Here is a 19,587-nt window from a genome sequence, read left to right on the forward strand (position 1 = left end):
CCTTCATCCCCGACATCTCCACCCTTCTATTTTCCCTCTTCTTCTGCTCCGAACGCCTCCTCATCCTAGGCAATTTCAACCTTCACTTCACCCCTTCCTGCTCTACCTCTGCTGACTTTATTCCCTTATCTTCTCCCTCAATCTCTCCCTCCACATCCACTCCACCATCCGCAGTCACCCCTCGACTTGGTGATCACTCGGAGCCTCACAGTCTCAGACCTCACTGTCATCGACAAAGCCATCTCAGACCATCATTTCATCTCCCTTAACTCCTCAATCCCTCTCCAAACCGCCACCCAACCCACCTCCATCTCCTACCGCCCCTGGAAAAAATCTCCCGCCCTCCCTCTCAGCTGCCTTGGAGTCATCTGAACTCCTTCCCCTCTGAGCGTCCTCCCGCAATGACCTATCCTCCTCGGTCTCTCTTGGCCACAGCTCCCTCTCCTCCACTCTTGATTCCCTCGCTCCCCTCTCTTCTCAAACGGTCTCCTATTCATGTAAATCACCTTGGTACACCAGCCACCTCCGCACCTTTAAAGCACCGATAGGTTCCGCTGAGCGCACCTGGCTTAAATCAAAGCCTTATGGTCCATTGGCAGATCTGGCTGGACCATCTCAAATCCTACCGCTCTGCCCTTGCATCCGCTAAATCGTCGTTCTACTCCAAGACAATCTTGGAAGCTAAGGACAACCCCAGGCTCCTTTTCTCCACCATGAACCCACTCCTTCGCCCACCCTCTTACACCTCACCCATCCTCATCTCAAATGTCAACTGTGAGACGATGCTGGACTTCCTCGAATCCAAAGTTGAAGGAATCCACTCAGCTGCCTCTGCCACTGCATCTACTACTCCACCCCCATCTCCTCCTCTGCTCCTGGCCCCTACCCATCCCTCCCTCCACACCTTTGAACCTGTCTCCCCTTCCTCTCTCTTCACCATAATAACCCGTATGAAACCCACCACCTGCTACCTTGACCCCATCCATACCCCTCTCCTTACCTCCCAGCTCCACCTCTTTGCCCCTCTACTCACTGACATTGTAAACCTCTCCCTGTCCTGTGATACTATTCCCACCCCATTAAAAACTGCTGTCATCATTGGGTTGGACATATTTCTTTCACCCCTGGTAAATACTACCGGCTCCTTTCGCTCAGCGAGCACCACCCTGTTTAATGGCCCCCGTCTATCTACTCCACCAGTGGTGCACAGGTTTTCAGCCAATCTGCCCCCACTCTCTGGAACTCCATCTCATAGACCTTCCAACTTTCACCAATTTAAAGACCCAGATCTTGTGTCTCCTCCTCTCTCCCCCCACTCCTGCCCTCGCATTCTTTTCTCCGATGAAAACAATTTTCATCTCCACGAGTCTCCTCAAATAACATGGAGCTCTTACTCCAAGGGCCGTTCTCAGCTTTGTCAGCACCTCCAAACCCACTGTTAAGCTGGAGGACTGTAAAGGGTAAAATGTGATCTCTGAACGATTTTTCAGTATTGCCACAGGTGGGGATGTTGTACCCAGCTCCTCCTGCTTGCAAATACGTATAAAGTTACAAAATACATTCTTCTTGTATCATTAACTATCTACAATTTGTCCCCCGAGGAGATTCCAAAACTTGCTTCAAACTCGGAAAAAGTCGAGGAGAAGTAAAATATTTACCTCCTTTTAGAGGGGCCCAAAATTTCTCACACCCTTGGCTTGAAACTGTTCATTGGTTCAGAATCTAAGAAGGTGTGGAATTTTGTGAAGCAGTCTTCAATTCAGTCTTAAAGTTCAAAGCCTATTTTCACATAAGGAACATGCTCCTAAATATAATTAATAATAATAATAATAATCATTACATTTAATATAGCACCTTGCGACATCTCAAAGAGCTTCACAGAATATATTTTAAAGTGGATTCACTGTATTTTGTGGGCAAAACGCGGCAGCCAATTGTGCACAGCAGTGTCCCACAAACACTCACGGATTGAGTGACCCAATTTAAAAAAAAATTATATTATGATAATTAAAATGTTTTTTGCTAAGCAAATGAAGGTAACTCATGGCTCTTTCAGTGGAAGGAGATTGAAAGCTTTCAGTACAGAAACAAGAGACCAGCACAGCAAAACAATACCAGTCTGTGCTGTAATGGAACAAATTGAACCACAGTGCCTGGTAGATTAGACGCTGTGGCCCTGGACTGAGCAGAATGCTGTTTTCGTATGCATTTAGTCATACTTCCATGTTATTGTGTGCTTTTGTTTTATCAGTATGCAGACCTGCTGTTCGAGGAGGAGGCAGAACAATGTTCTGAGATGTGTCAGAGGGTCCTACACCACTGCAGCAGCAGCCTTGAAAGCACCCGGACCCAGGCCTGCGCCACTCTCTACCTTATCATGAGGCACAGCTTCAGTACAATCAGCGTAAGGCTCCTTTATTATCACCTATAGTGTACGGTGTTTGTTGAAGGAAGGAATGCACCTTACTTCCGTGAGTCTCACACAGGCTCTTTAATGCACTTCAATGTTTTACCTTGCAGCAAGCACCAGCCTCATGATTAGGGCATTCCCACTCGGCTCTGCAAAACAAAGCCCTAACATCTAGAGTGGTCCTAGCTGACGAGCAGTAGAAAGCTTGCCAGACATGTTCACAAAGGCAAGCTGCTTGATTTTGACTGGTAACACTCCAGTCGTACCCAACACACAAACTCACCTGGGCTTAATAGTTTCCAAGATTTGGTGGACAGGTTGCATTCCTCTAGGGAGAGAGTGCACATTCCATTCCAGACAAAAGGAAATTTCAATGCATTTATGGAGCTCTCAGGACTGGTTTGGATACTCTTAAGCATGGTGATGGGTTCTGCGTGTGTTGGACACCCGGCAGACCAAAACAGAAGGTCGGCCAAGAAATGACCTCCACACAGTAAAATGTACAAAGGGCAGTTGTGCTTGAACTGCAGTGACTGTGTTATTCACATATCAATATTAGTGACTATAGTCTTTGAACATTTGTCCTTTTGTCTTTTGATTTTAGATTTTATACTACTTGTGGGAACCAAGACTATGTTTGTAGTTTATCCTTTGCTGGTGCAATGCTAACTGTGGCATTTGACCACTGTTGACAGTTCAGGTTCTGTGCCCATTGCTACCATTTTAATTTGAGTGATTTGAGACATGACATATATAGAATAGTGTAGTATGACTTGGCAGAACCAGGCAACTTTGGATCTAAGATTCCCAAAGCTTTCTAATCTGTTGTAGACTAATCCATACTATCAGCCTCTTCATTATTGTAGCATGCGACCACCAGGACGATAGAGGGCGAATTAGATGGACCTTGGTCTTTTTTCATCAAGGAATTCCTATATTCCAATTGTGTACCTTTTTTCTGTTGGATGTTCATTGTAGTGAGTGTGAATCGTTAAATGTTGTGTGCCAGTCTCAAGTTTAACAACAGTACAACTGACGCTCCTGTTTTACTCTTTCAGAACTTTGCCCGAGTAAAAATGCAAGTAACAATGTCCTTGGCCTCACTGGTGGGTAAATCCTCCGATTTCAATGAAGAATACTTGAGGCGATCCTTACGAACAATCCTGGCCTATGCAGAGGAGGATGAGGATATGCAGCCGACAATGTTTCCTATTCAGGTAGAGTGAGCTGACATCGAGTCCAAATCTGAAAAACCTTTGAGTTATATTTCCTTTGTTTTCAATACTATGCCCTTCACTGTATTCTCTCCGAAACGCAGTTACTGTTTGTCTGTTTAGGTAGATGTTAAAGATCCCATGGGACTATTCAAGACAGAAGGGAATTTCTCCCGGTGTCCTGGTCAACAATCCCCAGATAAAAGAAAATGGTCATTGTCTTCATGGCAGTTTCCAGCATTGAGTGTCACATTCTCACCACCCTCTGCGTTCCTTCTAAACTCCCTAGTAGATCTACCACTGGCTATCTCGTATTTATGTCCTCATTTTACAGACTCATCAAAAGATGGAAACAGCTTATTAACATCTTCCGTATCGAATCCTTTCATAATCTTAAGTGCCTCTATCAGGTGCCCTCTCAAACACCTGTAAAAATCTAAGAATATTTCACAGTTCTGTGCACTTTTGGGGATAGAATAACATTACAGGCTAAAACAAGATGAAATTTCAGATCTCTGGAATTAAGTTCCACGTTGTACATTAGCTGTTTTAATCAATACATTCATTGCCTCTCACTCTCCTTTCCAGGTGGAGGAGCTGTTGCGTAACCTGAACAGCATCTTGTCGGACACAGTGAAGATGAGGGAGTTCCAGGAGGATCCCGAAATGCTCATGGACCTGATGTACAGGTACATATTAACCTCCCCACCGCTTTGTCTCCCCCCGCCCGCTCCCCCATGTTTCAAACCAACATAGTAACATAGCGATGTTTTCAAACTCAAGCTGTGTGAAAAAGTCATTATTTCTAATATCAGTAATATTCAAAATGATCTATGAATGGATTCCAGAATGCAAGAGATCACTGGTCAACCCAACCAGGTTCTTGAGTCAGGCTCGCCTCCTCCTTTGGCAACACCTGGATTGAACATTGCAAAGTTGTTAGCTGCTAGCATCATGTACGGACGTGCATTATTAGTGGAGCTCTGAGTTTGGGAGGAAGCTGGACTGTCGTTCTGTGCAAGTGGCACGAACCCGGACGTGGACATTTTGGAGCAGATGACATCCCAGATTAACTCTGGAAAGCCATATGACCTTGCCCTAAACTTTCAAAAGTCCTGGAACAATGGTTTCATATGACAGAGCAGCAGAACAAGAGGACAGAAGTTCATGGTTGCAAAGGGAATTTGCAGGACAGACACCAGAAAGTATTTCTCTACGTAAAGAGAACTCAGTGATCTGAAAAGGTTAGCAAGAAGGGTGGTTGTCTCATTTAAGAAACAGATCTATTGTAATGGGAGGACAGTAGGGTATTTTGTTCTGGAGATCAAAACTTTTTTTATCCAATCTTCTCATGTGATCTTGAGGTTGGATGGTAACCAGGTGAGTGGGTCAAAAGCTCAATATGGAGTGCTCATTGGCTCCACCTTGTGGTCTTGGCAAGAACTGCCACAGTTTGCTCTAATGAGGCCTTTGGGTTAAGATCAATCTTTATTGACGGCCACTGGTTGCGAAGTAGAGGCATAAAATCATAGCCTGGCAGGATAAATGGATTGTGTTGTTGTTATATGATATAAGGTCTGGTGCTAATACTACTTCCTGGCATCTTATCAGGGAAACTGGGTCGAAGTCCCAGAATGCAGAACACTGTATTTTCTAACCGTGCCATAAGGAGGAAGAAAATACCTTTGCCCTTCTCTTCCCATGACCTTCCCTACACTATGCCCCCAACAAAATTTGATCCATTTGAACTGAGCAGATGAACTTGAGCTTGAGAGAAAAGAGGATGCAAATTAATTAAATTAATTACACCTCCATAACATAAAGCTCACTTCAGCCCTTACCTCATCTGCTAAGCTGTTGAAACCCTTAATCATGCCTTCATCACCTGAGGACAGACTTTTCCAAAGCTTTCCTTGTTGGTCTCCCAATTCAGGTTATACAGTCTGAGCCCTTTCTCATACAAGGCTCTTTTGGTCCCTAGATCCTTGTCCTGACTTTTAACTCACTCTGTGTGTCACCCTCTACCTCCTTATGTAGCCTTTTCTCCCCCAATTCTATTGCACATATCTTCTCTGTTTCCAGTCTGTTGCTCGCTCCCCATTTCTTTTATCTCACTATTGTCGGCTGAGCCTTGAACCACTGTGCCCTGGTCCACTGGAACTTTCTTCACCATGCTTACTCTCTTCCTGCCATTAAAATCCTTACAATAACACATCTCTTCATCTGTGACTTTAGTCAACAACCTTAAAACTTCTTTTCGTCCTCCTTTGGCATCCTTCACAAACCTGCTCATCATTGTATCCGTCAAGCACTTAAAACAGTTCACTCTGGCCGAAAGGTAGTATACACGTGCATGTTATTGCTACTGTTTTTTTTGCATTGAAATAACAGAAAGTATAATATGTTTGAAAGTTAAACTGCAGGAGTTTAGTGACCCCCAGTGTCCAGTCATTAGCACTGTTGTTTCTTCAGGACAGCTGGGACTCAACATTTGCACTTGAATATACTGGACAGTCTGCGGCAGCGAACTACCTACCTAACCAACCGAGACCGACAATAACTCATTTCGATTTCATTAGCCTGGTTTAGCACTAACATCTACAGGCAGCATTGCGGTGAACTAAACTCCCACTAATCCAGTGAATGTCCCTGTTTTCCACTTCACTAACTCTCAGGACAGGCCCAATCTAGGTCTGGAAATAATTACTTGGAATAAGATCACATTTATTCTTATTTTTGACTAATAGCCTGCAAGAATTTCTTGGAAAGATTATCAGTGAATTGGTTTACCCAAATAATCTCTTTCTTTCTCTCTCTGTGTAATCAGCTTCAACAGCTACTGAGTTCTGGCTCTCTCCCCTGTTTTCCTGAGTTGCAGTTTGTTGGTCCTTAATGGAATGACCAGAACTCACATTGGTTTATGTAGGACAGTGGGGTTGAAAATGCAGGATGCGCCAACCAAATGTTTTTGCACTAATTGTGACCTTTGTTTTGTAATTGAAACTGCAATTTGACAACAAATATTGTTTTGCAACTGGTGTTTTTCCTCAATTTGTTTGATTTTCTGAGCTTTTTTTTTGCTACGAAATAGTCCAAACCAGCAGCCTGTTAAAGCGCATACGCACATTCATTTGCAGTGACGCATGCGTATGCGTGCACACAAACAACCCACATAAATGTACTCCCACACTTGTGCACACATAAAGATATAGTTTCTATCAACTAGACAACTACAATTCCGTTTGGAGTTCAGATACCAACCTGGGCTAAGATTTGCACTGATATCCCAAAAGGAACGCATTCGTAATTATTCGCTGCTCTACCTGATTAAAAAAGTCCTTCCCCCCCCGACCTCCCCAAATAGGTCAACACATGCCAATAAGAAGATAAAATATTGTTCCCCACAAACAGCCAAAAAAAGTCAAATGATGGCACCACCAACAATGCAGCTGTTGGAGTGTCAGCCTAGACTTAAACTGAGATCCTGTCTAGATGCAATATAATAGAATTTTACATTACATTTATATTGTATTTTTCACTATGGAAGGACATCTCAAATAGTTGAAATTGACCAAGTAGATGAAATATTGTTCCCATGTTGCATTTTGTCTTTCTTTTTAGGCTTGCCAAAGGGTATCAGACATCACCCGACTTGCGTCTGACCTGGCTCCAAAACATGGCTGATAAACACTCAAAGCGCCAGTGCTACACAGAAGCTGCGACCTGCTTGGTGCATATTGCTGCTCTGGTAGCAGAATACCTGAGCATGCTGGAGGATCAGAAGTATCTTCCAGTGGGCAGTGTCAGCTTTCAGGTAATTATGTCTGCCTGTACACCATGTGGTCAGCCAAGCTCAGTTGGTGTATGTCAGCCTGGAATCTGAATCCGAAGGCTGGGGGTTCAAGCCCTGTGGTGACCTCATTCAGATCAGACATTAAAAGGGTGATCCTGTCCTCCTGTTCAGGTGGACGTTAAATAACCCATAGCACTATTCGAAAAGAGAATACCCCTCAAAATCCACGACTGTTTCGTGGGACACTGCACTGTGCAACTGGCTGCCGCGTTTTGCCCACAAAAACACTTTACAGTATATCCTTGAAGCACTTTGAAATTCCTCTAAGCCTCAACAATGTGATAAGTTGCTGTATCAAATGCAAGGATTATTATTATAATCTCTTAGATATTTCAGATCTATGCACTTTAATTTAAAAAAATGTTGTTGTTGTACTTTCCAGAATATATCCCCCAATGTGCTGGAGGAATCTGCTGTTTCAGATGACATTTTGTCCCCTGATGAAGACGGAACTTGCAGTGAGACATACTTTAGTGAAAATGGTCTCGTTGGTTTCCTTGAGCAAGCTGCAGAGCTCTTTAACATGGTAGGTGAGCTTTTTATAGTCCTGCTCATTGTCAGTTGGTGTTCATTTTGCTTTCCCTTCTGTCTCAAGTCTGCCCGTATCCTCACACACCATCTGGGAGTGTGACCACCCGTCTTGAGCTGTTAAATCAGAGCTATGTGAACAATAACTGAGCTGCTCCTCCCAACATGAAAGGCGCTATATAAATGCAATTTGTTTTTAGTGTCTCTATTGATGTTTTTCTTTCAAAATTCAACATGAACATTGTGGTTAGAGCACTCGCCTCACAAGCGAGAGACCTGGGTTCGATTCCCAGCAGGGCGAAACGTTGGGCAAGTTTCCCTACTCCACACGCCTCTGTTTACCTAGCAGTAAGTAGCAACCCAGTTGTTAGTCAATTCAATGACACTGTTTGAAAAGAGAATGGAGTTTCTCACTGTGTCCTGTCCAACAATCCTGCAGATAAAATCGGTCATTCACTTGATAGTTAATTGTACGAGCTTACCACGTAATACTTGGCTGTAGCACTTATCTACAAATAGGCAGTCACTATACTTGGCGCTGATTACTAGTGAAGTACTTTGAGACAGGTTGATGATACAAACCCTACATCAAATTACTAATAATTCTTACTATTGATATAGCGCTTTATCACGTCGTCGAGACGTCTCAAAGCGCTTCACAGAATATGCTGTAAAGTGAATTGACTGTATTTTGTGGGTGAAATTTATTATGGGGATTATGAAATAAATGATGGGGAAACTTCAGATTATTGTTTCATTTAGCAGATTACGCAACTCGTTGTGGAGCAAAATGGAAAAGGCTGTATGATTGTGTGGTTGATCATTGTATTACTTTGTTCTCTTTAGGGTCAAATGTATGAAACTGTGAATGAGGTTTACAAAGTCATCATCCCGATCCAGGAAGCTCATAGGGATGTCAAGAAATTGTCCTATATCCATGAGAAACTGAAAAAAGCTTTTGAAAATATAACAGCAAAGGTAACTTGTTTGATGTGTGTGGTGATACCCAGAGAGTACCTCAACTTTGTAACTTTTCTCGCAGGGTGACTTGTGCTGGGATTACAAAATATAGATACAAAGCACTAATTAAATGATGTGAAATTTTGACAGCGATTCAACCAACAGACACTTTAAGCCTTATCTCTTTGTAGCTATTCTGGGAGGAGATTTTTTTTCATAGGCATTTAGGCTTTATCTTAAAATACACCAAGGAATGGTACTAACATAGTTCACATTTGGAGCAGAGTAATATGTCATACAAGCTCCCTCCCTTCACAATGCATTGTTTGTGAGTAAGAGTCATGTGCTTATATTGAGGAGGGAAGAGAGTAGGAAAACATATTTTCCATGAGGAGGGTCATTGAAACATGGGATGTTTTGCCACAAGTGGATTTAGAGATAATGTCTGTCCTAATGCAACAGTGCGTTACTCACAACACATTAAATGGAGTTTGTTCTCTTCAAGGGTCAAAAACGAATGTTTGGTACATACTTTCGGGTTGCTTTCTATGGAGCAAAATTTGGAGATTTGGATGAACAGGAATACATCTACAAGGAGCCTGCTATCACCAAGCTGCCGGAAATTTCCCATCGACTTGAGGTATCATAGTGAATCTAGTTAAAGTTAACTTAGTTAAAGAGGCGCTGAAGTTAATTTTATAATCAGTTGCTTCTTTTATTTCCAATGAAATTATTTGTGATTTTTGTTTAAAATAAAATCCAGAAGCTTGAGAACTTTCTCATGTTCTTAGGCTTAAGATCATTGCCTTAAAATTTAAGACTGTGTCATTTAAGATTGTGTGATCAGTTGCTTGGACTTGCTTATCATTGATATGTTATATTGTAGCTACCTGTGGAAGAAGCCAAAACACCAAATATTTGATGGGCCAATGCACCTCTTTCAGTTTACTCTTTCTTGTGTTCTTAATGTAACAGTGCCTGTATAATATAACTTTTATAATATATATTTTCTATAATAACTGTTTTAATATTCTTTATAATAATATTGTGGAAGATTTGGAATCCTCTAACTTAGTGGTGAGAGCACTTGCCTCACAAGCGAGAGGACCTGGGTTTGATTCCTAGCAGGGCAAAATGTTGGGCAAGTTTCTTACCTCTGTTCATCTAGCAGTAAGTAGGAACCCGGTTGTTATTTGATTGGTGGATCGCTTTTCCGGGGGTAATAATCCCTTCAAAATAAATAAATAATAATAATTCAGTCACTCAATCCACGACTGTTTGTGGGACACTGTTGTGCACAATTGGCTGCCCCATTTCGTCCCACAAATATACGGTCAATTCACTTTTCAGTATATTCTGTGAAGCGCTTTGAGAAGCCTCAATGACATGATAAGGCACCATATCAAATGCAAGGAGTATTATTATCATGTTAAAATGCTGAGATTTTATCATTGATTAATAGCTAATCTGCAGCCAAACAACCACAAAGCGATGATAAAAAGCTTTGACTAGCATTTAAAGAACTCTGCTGAAAGCATAGATCCTGTATTGTTTTCAGACATTTTATGGGCAGTGTTTTGGTGAGGATGCTGTGGAAGTGATTAAGGATTCCAATCCCGTGGAAAAGAAGAACTTGGATCCTAACAAGGTCAGTTGGAAATTATTTACTTGATCCAATTTGAGTTGATTCACATGGAAAATTGCATTATTTGTACCCGAGTACCTTTGTGGTGGCCTGTAGCTCAGTGGTTACAGCACTCGCTTTGCAAGCGAGAGACTGGGTTCGATTCCAGGTAGGGTGAAACCTTGGGCAAGTTTCCTTACTCCACACGCCTGATAATAATCCCTCAAAAAAAAACTAATAAATTGATCACTTCAATCCATGACTGTTTGTGGGACACTGCTGTGCACAATTGGCTGCCGCGTTCGCCCACAAATATACAGTTAGTTCACTTTACAGCATATTCTGTGAAGCACTTTGAGACATCTAGAAGATGTGAAAAGAGCTATATCAAATGCAAGGATTATTATTATTATTTGTGTATTGTGGACCCAAGTAAAGATGTAATTTCCTGAATGGTATTTTGATGCGCTGTAGGAACAGCATCCTTGATCTCCTTGTGCTGCAAGAGGGTTGTGAACAGTCCAGGCCTGAAGTTAGACAGCTAATGTGGTGGATTTTTTAACTGGCCATTTTTACTTTTGGAACTGGTGCAATTCTCACAGAAAGATGACCGTAATCTGTTAAAAAGAATCACACCTTTATGTTTTGATTTTGCCGTTTCCAGGCCTACATACAAATAACATTTGTTGAGCCGTTCTTTGACGACTACGAAACGAAAGACAGAGTTACCTATTTTGAAAAGAACTTCAACCTCCGGCGCTTCATGTACACCACTCCGTTCACAAAGGACGGCCGGCCCCGAGGAGACCTCAGTGAGCAGTACAAGAGGAAGACCGTCTTGACCACCCTACATGCTTTTCCATACATTAAGACTAGAATCAATGTCATTCAGAAGGAAGAGGTAAGCTTTGAAGGGCTCTGAGACGCATCCGGCATGGAGGGCACTATATAAATCCAAGTTGTTGTTGTAAGGTTAAACATGCTCTCAAACAACAGCATTTTGAAATCTTTTGTTCATGAAATGGATTCTGAAAACACAATATATTTCTGATATTTTTAACAGGATCTTTATAAGATTCCAATTGGGGCCAAACCCCCTCATTACAGATTTTTCTCTTTACAGTCAGTGAAAGTAGGGTCAAAATTCATGCAACTATAGCTAATTTTGTAAAGCCTTAGACCCATTAGAAAAAAATCCACCCTGGAAATTTTGAGAGAAAGCCCCAAAGGAAATCAAACTGTGATCCTCTCCTCTCCAATCCCATGTGTTGGACTGAGTGTGTAAGACTTAAAGTGTATTTATTTACACTTCTCCCTCATTGCACAGTAAAGACCACACATGCAGAATTAAACATCGAAAGTAATAAAAGGATGAAAATTCAACATAATAAATCCTTTTGTCAAGACTTGCGCTTGAGGCTTTTGGGTTGAAGAAGAGGTCTTTGCTTCCAGCACCACAACACTCCCTAAAAAACACTTAGAAAAATTAACTTCCCAATTAACATAAAATTTATTATTGTTTACCATAATTCCACATAATCTTAAATTTTCAGATAATGTTCTGAAACCAAAGAACAGGATGTCTATTATCCCTTTACGTCAGTCTGCTAGGAATAAAAGCAAAATTGTTTTCAGTCCTAGGGGCTTTGAAAATTGCATTTGTTTTTGTTTGCAGTTTATTCTGACTCCCATCGAAGTAGCCATCGAGGATATGCAGAAGAAAACCCAGGAGCTGGCAAATGCATTATACCAACATCCCCCAGATCCCAAAATGCTTCAGATGGTCCTACAAGGCTCTGTGGGAACGACTGTAAATCAGGTACAATACCAGAGTACCCAAGCAAGAATCAATTCACATGTCACCCGGAGGCATTATGCTTGAGGGCTAAATACTGAACATTGCTATGGCCATTCACTTTTAGCTTTCAAAAGGAAACTAGATAAATATTGAAAAAGGAATAACTACATGGGTATAGGGTATGGGGAAAGGGCAGGTAAATGGGAATAAAAAATTGCTCTTTAAAAGAGAAAGCATAGACACCATGGGCTGAATAGCTTTCATCTGTGCTGTAAATTTCTATGCTTCTATTTCTCCCCCAGTCTAGGAAATGCGTTTCCTGCAGTTTATCTAGCAAAGTGTTTAGTTTATTTTCGGGGTGGGGAATGGAGGAGACAACCAAGCCCATGTAATGTGACATATTCTATCCAAGTGACTGTCACACAATTGGCAGTCAATAGAATATAGTACACCCAAAGAAGGTATTTCCTCCCCTGCTGATTGTAATGTATTTGTTTTCATTATCACAATTATTGAAAAGAATTTATATATATATTAATCTTTTTGATATTGCATTTGATATAGAAATATATATATTTGAAATGTATATATACACAGTCAATTCACCTTACAGTATATTCTGTGATGTGCTTTGAGATGTCTCAACGACATGATAAGGTGCCATATCAAATGCAAGGATTATATATACTCTTCAGTATTGGAGACCACTGAGCAGGCAGGCATCTTGTTTGTTTTCCAACAATGTATGTTTGAGGGGCTTGCCTCACTCATATGTAGTCCTGGATAAATCCTGGAAGAGGCTGATACCCAAATCCGTGCACAATTTTGTTACTTGTCAGACAGGGTCCTAAATCAAATATACCACCAGTTGCAGGGACCCTGGCTACATTTCCCATCTGTGGTGGTTACAAGCAGTGGCATTGCCATTGGGTTCATGAAGGACCCAAGGGTTGGGAGTGGTGGGGGTGGAATTAGGGTCATAAAAAGGAAGCATGAAGCATTAAAAAAACAAATATAAAAGAGTCCATTTCCTCAGAATACTAAAGATGCTCAATCCCTGTACAATACGGTAAATGGTCCAGGGATACACACTGCAGTGACCCTGTGAGTGAATGTGGAGCTCCTGATCTGTGAATCCAAATCTTCTATTTTATCATTTAAGTTCTCGTGATTTTCTAATTCTCTGATGGCTCCACCACTGACCGGTTTTATCTCCTTGTTGCAGGGTCCTTTAGAGGTAGCTCAAGTGTTCTTGGCTGACATTCCAGAGGATTCAAAACTCTTCAGGCATCACAATAAACTGAGGTTATGCTTCAAAGAATTCATCATGCGGTACGTTACTTACAGTTGGGATGAGCTTATGTACAACATGGACAGAATGTCACAAAAACAGATGTAACTGTTTCCAATTGACATAAGAGATCATCTCACAGGCTTCAGTGTCCTGCAGGGCCTCTTGAATAATTTGCTTACGCTCAACCTGTCTCCTTGGTTTCTGTGTTCTTTAGTTATTTAATTTGCTGGAATTGTCATTTCCCCTCTGTGAGGAAATGTTACTCCCTTCCCTCTTCTGCTTCAATCACCATGCCCCAAGTTGCCCTCCGAAACCTCTTGCCAAATGGTTATTCCGTACGTGTGAATTTTTGCAGTGAGAGTTGGTTAGCTATTCAACAGTGGAGCCACCATAGCCAAACCCCATCCTGTCCTCACATGATGTGGATTGAGTGACCAAATTATTATTATTTTCTTTGTTGGAAGGATTATTACCCCCAGAAAGTGATCCATCAATCAACAAACAACCGGGTTCCTACTTATTGCTAGGTAAACAGAATCGTGTGGAGTAAGGAAACTTGCCTAAGGTTTCACCCTGACCTTTAAATGTAAGTCTTTGTTATTGTTATTCTCCAGATGTGGACAAGCTCTGGAGAAGAACAAAAGTCTGATCGCCTCCGACCAGAAAGAGTACCAGCAGGAACTGAAGAAGAATTACAACAAACTAAAGGAGAACCTGAGGCCAATGATTGAAAGGAAGATCCCGGACCTATACAAACCAGTCATAAAAATCCACCGTGAGACTAAGTAAGATTAAAAATGTCATTCACTTAATAATAATAATAATAATAATCCTTGCATTTGATATAGCGCTTTTCACGTCGGGAGAACGTCCCAAAGCGCTTCACAGAACACACTGTAAAGTGAATTGACTGTATATTTGTGGGCGAACTCGGCAGCCAATTGCGCACAGCAATGTCCCACAAACAGTCGTAGATTGAAAATGACCAATTTATTATTGTTTTTTGTTTTGGAGGGATTATTATTAGGCGTGTGGAGTAAGGAAACTTGCCCAAGGTTTCGCCCTGCCTGGAATTGAACTCAGGTCTCTCGCTTGCAAAGCGAGTGCTCTAACCACTGAGCTGCAGGACCATTGCCTTGTCACAACATAGATTTACCACAAATTTGTACATTATCCCTAGATTATCATCTCTGTTAGTTGAGATTATTTTTAACTGGATGAAAAAGAACTACCTGGGTAATAGTTTTGTAACTCAATATCCTAATGTGCTGAGAATAGGAAAGTAAGAATGTAGAGAAACAAAAAAACATTGCAGTCCATCTGATGGGTCTCAAAGCTACAAAACCACGATAAATGCTCCCTTCTGTGCTGTATAATTCATTCTGTGCTGTATAATACTATGATTCTATAGAGGGGAGCAGGATTGATTTGGGTAGCTCTTTTCAAAGAGCCAAGATCTGTGCTGTATAATTCTATGATTCTTTCTCTCCTTTTTTGTAAATTACATTGTACTTTCTTTCCTTCCCCATTTCACACCTCTCCATGCTACACAACTTGTTACGACTGATTGCACTTTTGATCCAACTGCTAAAAGGTGCAGGAGAATGGCCCACACCGTTTTCCCTGTGAGAAAGAAGCTCAGCTCCTCACTTTGTCGCTTCCTGATAGCATGGCCAGCATAGGAAATGTGCAAGGATTTGCAGCACACACCCACATCCTGCTGATAACACTCATGCCACCTCATGACAAAATGACCTAAACCCTTCCTAATCCTTTCCTGTTAAAGTGCACTTGGTGGGAACTACCTTTAAGTATCATTGAGTGATTGACAAACAATATTTTACCATAAGAATAAGTTGGATACCAAAGGCATTCCTTCTAAACTACTCTCTGTGGTATACGTAGCAATCCAGTAACTTTTACCCTTTCTGCTCCCAAGGGCATCCATTCACAGATCAAGTTTTAGGAGGCATGAGACACAGTCATCAAACCCACAGAACAGCTGATGGACCCTGTCTGCTTGAGACACTAGGATCCCTTTCTCGTGGTTCATTTGGAGCTTTGAAAGCTGCCACTGCAAGCGGATGAAAAAGATAACTTTACTCAGTCAACAAGGAAGCACTTTTATTTAAGATGTAAATGGGCGACTTTACTGGTGTCAAATTCTTCATGTGCAGAGAGTGGACCCTTTTGGATCTTGGACAATTTTAAGCTGTTGCTTGTCTCGAAACTCAGAAGACTTGTTGGTTCTGCCCGATAATGCTGCCTACAAGGTGACTGCGCTGTTCAATGCAAGTTTTGTTCCTAATATTATTCCTTTGCCATCATTAAAAGATCCACTTAATGATGTTTACATGGACTGGTACTGTACATGCTGGATACTGAAACCCAAAGTGTAGATAGATTGATATCACACGGTTTGCTCTCTCTGCCTTATCTGTACATAAGCCATCACTTATTTTTTGTGGGTCTGATCTGATTTTAAGCGATGTTGAAGAAAAACTTTTTTACTCTTTGTAATCTTCCTTGCAGCTTTTAGTGTGCAGTCAAACCCTGGCAATGTTTAACCTAATTATTCAGTGTATAGTACATAAGTTCAACAGGAATTCCTTCCAGAACAGCAAAAACCTGGAGCCAGGTTTGCAAATCTGTTTTTAATTTCTGCTCTGCCAAAAAGGTTTCCCAGCTGTTTGTTGCCCTATCTGCTTTTTAAAGATCCTAGAGGATTTTTTTAAAAAAAACGATACTCATTATTTTTGTGGAGTCCTGTAGCGTATTGGTTTGAGCACGTGCTTAGCAAGTGAGAGGACCCAGGTTTGATTCCCGGGCAGAGTAAATCCCTAGGCAAGTTTCCTTACTCCACACAGCTCTGTTTACCTAGCAGTAAGTAGGAACCTGGTTGTTATTCGATTGGCAGATCACTTTCTGGGCTAATAAACCCTTCAAAAATAAATAAATTAATAATAATTTGGTCACTTCAATCCACGAGTGTTTGTGGGACACTGCCATGTGCAATTGGCCTCCACGTTTCGCCCATAAATTATATAGTCAATTGACTTTACGTTATATTCTATGAAGTCCTTTGAGATGTCTCAACAGCGTGAAAGCGCAATATCAAATGCAAAGATTATTATATATTATTGAGGAGCTGGTGTGAATAATAAAGACTTTTAAAAGAATTGTTTTGCACATTCGGTAAAATAATACCAATGGAGATGAGACCTAACTTTATAAGTCCAAAAACTGAATATCAGTTAAGAAGTAAAGAGCAAAACAGACCACTGAATATTTGTATGTGATTAATTATTATATGCCTTTCAGAAGATGATACACAGCTCAAACCCTATTGCTTCTCCCAATTTCTATGTGTGGAACATGACAAGTGCTTGTTAATAAAATACCAAGTTTGTAAACCATGTGCCTGCTGTTCAGTATAAAATAACTTTCATGATAAAAGCCATGTGCCTGAGGAGCTGAGATTAAAGGCTAGCTCTCAATGGTGACCAAAGAAATCCAATGAAAAGAAATGCATCACCTGATATACCTTCGAACAAAACCCGTGAGTGACATGCAACTCTGAAACCTGACCACAGACCATATCTGCTGTTCAACTTTGACTTTACCATCACAAAGCACCTGTCTGCTGTGGTCAGTGGGTGATGGCGAATCTTTCACCAAAATTGCATCCGCCAATAGCAGGACCTTCCTGTGTGCTGCAGGAACATGCAGTTAAACAGTGAGAGAGAAGGTTGAAAATAGGAATGTATGGAAGTGGGAATGTATGGCAGTGTGGCAGCATTAAGATGGAATAACAAATAACACATGAGGAGAGATGTTATCAGATTTTTGTTTAATATAATACTGTACAAGCTGTAACAGAAACAGAGAAACAGAACAGACTATTATAAAATATATTTGACACAAAAAAGTACAGGGTAAAATTGGGATGAAATCAACTGTATGGTGATTAAAATGATTTTAGAGAGATGATTTTAAGGAGTGTGATTATTTACTTTCGAAGACATTGTGTAAGACAAAAGAAAAAATAATGCCTACGTTACACGAGGGTTTGTGGGACGTTCTTGTACGCAACTGGCTGCCAAGTTTTGCCCACAAAACATACAGTCAATTCACTTTACAGTATATTTTGTGAAGCACTTTGAGACATCTCAAAGACATAAGGCGCTATATCAAATGCAAGGATTATTATTATTATTACATTGCACAAGTGTGTTGGGGGAGGGTAGTGGGATGGGGGAGGGAGGTATATATTTCCAGGAAAGAAGACCAAACCTCCTTCAATTGCTGCATTTTAAATTTTAGTCTGCTTAGATTTTTTTTTCTGTCTGAGATATATCCTATCAGACATTTTTTAAATTTCCAATTGTTCTGAAGATTATTTGTAAATAAGTACTACATGCGGTGGGTTGGGGAGCCAGGGGACTTAGTGGCTCTTGAAAGATATCAATCACCAGAGTAAAACCAGATTATTGGAGCATACAGAAAGCAGCCTCACCCACCCTTGCATTTCTCAGTTACAAAAGTTTTATGCGTAAAATTGACGGAATCATACTGCACTGAACAGGGTGAAAAATGCTGTAGAATTGATGAACTGTTTGTTTGCATGGAGCGTGATCTTCACAGGAAATGCCAGAGCTATCATCCAGCACAGCAGATTAGAAACAAAAATTTGGCAAGATCAAATCTTTCATTTTAATGATCGGTCTCAAGGCTCCCCGTTGTTCTTTTTTAGATCATGACTGCAGACCTTCCTCTTTGACCGTGCTTACAGTCACCTCCACCCTTCCCCCCCAGTTCGGTGTCAGTTTCCGCCGCTATTAAGCGCTCCGAGAAGCTGGCTGGTGAAGGGCGCTATTATAAACGCAAGTTGTTTTTATTGTGTTTGACTGCACTTTCAGTTGTCTTCCCTCTCCCTCTCCCCCACTTCCTCCCCCCACCGGCTTCCTCCCCTGGCTCGAGTGCCAAGCCAGGATTGTCAACGCCTTGGGAAGTCCTTCTGATCTGAAAGGAGCTGCATACATGTGAGTTTGTGTTTAAATTTATAATAATGCCACTCTAATTGCATCAACAGTTTTAATATTTTAAATTATTTTAATTTGTGGACTTTACGTTTTTATTCTTTCATTTTTCGAAGCCTTTCTGTGGTTTTTGGGAGGGGGGGTTATTTTTCTCCTTGCCGCAAGATTCAGGGTGAACTGAAGATTGCAGTAATTTTCTACAAAGGAGACAGGTGCGACGACGTCTGAAGTCTGTGAAAGAACAGAAAAGAAACCCTTCCTTTCACCCACTCAGCACTTCAAAGGGACAATCTGAGGCTCAGGCTGTGCGTACACCATTCATGCCTCGGTTTTTGATCTCTGTTTAATCCATCCTTGAGGAACAAATGCCGGTAATAAAATCTGGTGCTGTGTTTGTTTAAAGTTCAATAAAGACTTCGTTTCACATATAGATAACGTGCTTCATGATGCCACGGTTTCCAAAGGAAAGGGCAATTCAGCCCCCAAAAATCTAAACTTATGAAAATAAGCCGTGCTTTTGCAAACTAGTAAACAGAACGGGTTCTCAGCATACAGCAGCCAAACCAGCCCTTCTGAAAAACTGACAACAAATTGCCAGTCTTGCTCAGAAAGGCTATATCCACCCCTAGCACTGCACTGGAGTATCACCTTAGACAATGATTCGAAAGCCCGACATGAAAACAGAAAGTAGAACCAGAAAAGTATTTTTTTAACGTTAAATAGTATTTGTATTTGTTTCAGTGGATTAGGATTAATATTACAATATAATATTTGATATATTGATATAAATACAATTATTCCAGGTCTTTAAGTAGCCATATCACTGTCATATTTATTAGTTCAGCATTACAGGTCCTCCTAGACCTG

At 41.1% G+C, this 19,587-nt stretch overlaps 1 protein-coding gene across 2 annotated transcripts in view; it reads left to right on the forward strand.

The window, feature by feature from the left end:
* Positions 1-17,097, forward strand: part of dock8 (dedicator of cytokinesis 8) — a 100,134-nt gene extending 83,037 nt beyond the window's left edge. For both annotated transcript variants that reach the window (XM_007892636.2, XM_042332898.1), the window contains 13 exons: positions 2,252-2,404; positions 3,469-3,627; positions 4,213-4,313; positions 7,246-7,438; positions 7,860-8,003; positions 8,852-8,983; positions 9,471-9,605; positions 10,524-10,613; positions 11,254-11,490; positions 12,265-12,408; positions 13,613-13,719; positions 14,296-14,466; positions 15,621-17,097. In XM_007892636.2, the coding sequence (XP_007890827.2) occupies positions 2,252-2,404; positions 3,469-3,627; positions 4,213-4,313; positions 7,246-7,438; positions 7,860-8,003; positions 8,852-8,983; positions 9,471-9,605; positions 10,524-10,613; positions 11,254-11,490; positions 12,265-12,408; positions 13,613-13,719; positions 14,296-14,466; positions 15,621-15,687 (1,833 nt within the window). In that variant the 3' untranslated portion in view covers positions 15,688-17,097. The remainder of the gene's footprint in view (positions 1-2,251; positions 2,405-3,468; positions 3,628-4,212; positions 4,314-7,245; positions 7,439-7,859; positions 8,004-8,851; positions 8,984-9,470; positions 9,606-10,523; positions 10,614-11,253; positions 11,491-12,264; positions 12,409-13,612; positions 13,720-14,295; positions 14,467-15,620) is intronic.
* Positions 17,098-19,587: the final 2,490 nt, after the last annotated feature.

This window comes from Callorhinchus milii, unplaced genomic scaffold, assembly GCF_018977255.1.
Source record: "Callorhinchus milii isolate IMCB2004 unplaced genomic scaffold, IMCB_Cmil_1.0 Scaffold1, whole genome shotgun sequence".
NCBI classification, from domain to species: domain Eukaryota; kingdom Metazoa; phylum Chordata; class Chondrichthyes; order Chimaeriformes; family Callorhinchidae; genus Callorhinchus; species Callorhinchus milii.